We start from the raw sequence: 2,385 nt of genomic DNA, 5'->3' as shown, positions 1-2,385 counted from the left end.
TCCAAGACTCTCTTCCTTCTTTGAAGGTACCACACTCAGTCTGTAGCAGGAGGCTAATACCAAACGACTAGCTCTTCCTGTCTCACCCTCATTATCACCCACACAGCCATTAGCCACATTCTGAGCCATTTATTCAACAATCCTATACCTTAGACTGCTTTTGGGCCCTGGACGAGGCCCTCCTTGCTCCTGGCATGGGGGCCGTGCAGCCTGTGGCCATAATGTCAGTGGCTATAACCGCTTCATCTGCCGCCGCTCCTGTCGGCGTTGCCGTTTCTCATTGTGCTCTGGTGCTGGGGTGCCAGTGTCTGCTGTGAACCAAGGGCCCAACACATTCACCCACAGAAGGTACAGGGCCCGGCCTGGAGCCTAGGACAGAAAAGTTAACTTGAAGCCTGGTGCAAGAAATGAAAGAATAGAAAGTTTAGATGCCCCATTCACTTCTTGGGAGCCCTACAACCCACGCACCAGAAGCCAGAAGGACCAGATGTAGAGGGAGAAGCAGCTGAGCACTTGCACGATGGCTGTCAGTAGAATCACATCCTTAAGGTGCCTGTGAATAGAAAGGAGGCTGCAAGGGCCAAAAATAGGAGATGGGCCCCAGTTCATCTCCCTTCTACCCTTTCAAGTTGTGGGCAATTGTGGGTCTTGGGCTATCTGGGCCCCAAAACCCCAGCCCTGGGGCCGCTCACCTGGGCTGGCAGCGGGGGACACTCACTCTGCCATGCCCTGTTCCATGTTGAGGTCCATTCCACCATCCATCAGGGCCCCATCCTCAGAAAAGGCTGCCCGTGCCATTGAGCTCATAGAGTGGTAGCTGGCCCCATATACTGCCAGGCTAAAGCCCAGGGCCATCTGCAGAATAAGAATGGTATCAAAGGCCAGCCACTAACCCTACACACTCACCCACTCCCCAGGAAAGGGGACACTTACCCAGGCCCAAAATGAGGCAGATGAGTAGAAGAACACCAAGGTCACAAGACAGTAAATGGCCTGTAAGCAGATACATGATCAGGCTGGAATCAAAACCTACCCTAAACCACGGGTCTCCCTCGACTCTGACCAAAAGTTAGGCCAGGCTGTGGAAAGAGACAAGTTGTTTCTCATAGGGTTGTGGGGTAAAGGGGTCTGTTTCTCGTGTCCTGAGTACCCCGGCTCCCCTCTGATGTGTCAGTCCAGGAAAGAAGGCCATGTGTATTTGGGATCAGAAGAATGGGCTCAAGTTCATCTGAGACTCAAACCCTCATTTGGTTTTTTTGGTTTGGTTTTGTTTTGACTACTCAGCACTTTCTTTGTGCCAGGGCCCATTCTCCTTTCTTTAATTGTAGTTTTCTTCTGGAAAACTACACATGGCTGTCACATACCACCCCCTCACTCACTCACTCACTCACACACACACACCCAGAAATGAGGACAATGGGACCTTGGGTGAGCACAGAAGAAAGGAGGAAGGCACTTACATTTGCCCCCAGTATGATCCGCAAATAGAACTTCAGAGTCTCTCTGTTCTCTTCAAATATCTGCTTCTTCCCTCTCGTGCCCACTTTGCCCTTGGGCTGCAGAGGGATGGTAAGATGCTGTCAGAGCCCTCCTCAGCCAGGGTCCTCCTCACCCTGCCCACCACTCTGATTAGCTACAGAATTACTCCTGCACCTAACCCAGATCCCCATGGTGCTCAATCTAGCACAATCCTAGGGATGTACACCCCTCCTCCATTCCATCCTGGTTAGAGCTGACACCATCTGTGCTGCACCCCTTAGCTACGATCACCTCTTGCTCACCCTGGAAAATTCCAACACTAGGCTGGTATGTTCTGGTTCCCTTGGTAAGGTCCAGCTTTGGGCTGACAACCCCTTCATGGGGGACTCCTGAGGGGCGCTGAATGGTGCGCCCTTCCGGCCTTTGCTGGAGTAGTCCAGATCTTGGCTGACGCCCACCCCCTTTCAGGCCCCTAAGATCTCCGGCCAGGTCTGGGACAGCGTGGTACTGACGCTCACTCCCCTCCCGGACCACTTCTCCTATGGTCGTGCGCGGCTCCATTCCTCCCGCTAGCTCTAGTACGGTAGGGCCACCTCACGGCGCCCCCCTCTGGCTGACCCGCTTCCCTTGATGTCCTTCCTCTGTTTTCAGTCTCCCGACCCCGGGAAGGTTCGGCCATTGCGAACCCCGCCCTACCCGCCCTCCTTACCGCCATGGCGCGACGCAAACACCCAGCAAGGAAAACAAGGCAGAGCGACCGAAACCGCGGTCAAAAGGTACCACATCGGCAGCACAGGCACTTCCGGTGCAGACCCAAATCGTCACAACCGTGACGGAAGTGGGGGATCCACTTCCTTCCCAAGACCCTCCCCCCGAAAGTCGGTAAGACTACATTTCCCAGAAAGG

General features: G+C 54.2%; 1 protein-coding gene across 1 annotated transcript; it reads right to left on the bottom strand.

The window, feature by feature from the left end:
• Nucleotides 1-114: 114 nt before the first annotated feature.
• Nucleotides 115-2,322, bottom strand: TMEM208 (transmembrane protein 208). Its single transcript, XM_058709010.1, has 6 exons — nucleotides 2,189-2,322; nucleotides 1,461-1,556; nucleotides 934-993; nucleotides 719-855; nucleotides 469-553; nucleotides 115-369 (listed from the first exon to the last, which is right to left on the bottom strand). Exons 1-6 carry the CDS (start codon nucleotides 2,192-2,194, stop codon nucleotides 232-234), a joined length of 522 nt encoding a protein of 173 aa, XP_058564993.1. The 5' UTR covers nucleotides 2,195-2,322; the 3' UTR covers nucleotides 115-231.
• Nucleotides 2,323-2,385: the final 63 nt, after the last annotated feature.

This window comes from Neofelis nebulosa, chromosome 17 (assembly GCF_028018385.1).
Source record: "Neofelis nebulosa isolate mNeoNeb1 chromosome 17, mNeoNeb1.pri, whole genome shotgun sequence".
Taxonomy (NCBI): Eukaryota; Metazoa; Chordata; class Mammalia; order Carnivora; family Felidae; genus Neofelis; species Neofelis nebulosa.
This window is presented reverse-complemented; position numbering and strand designations above follow the sequence as displayed.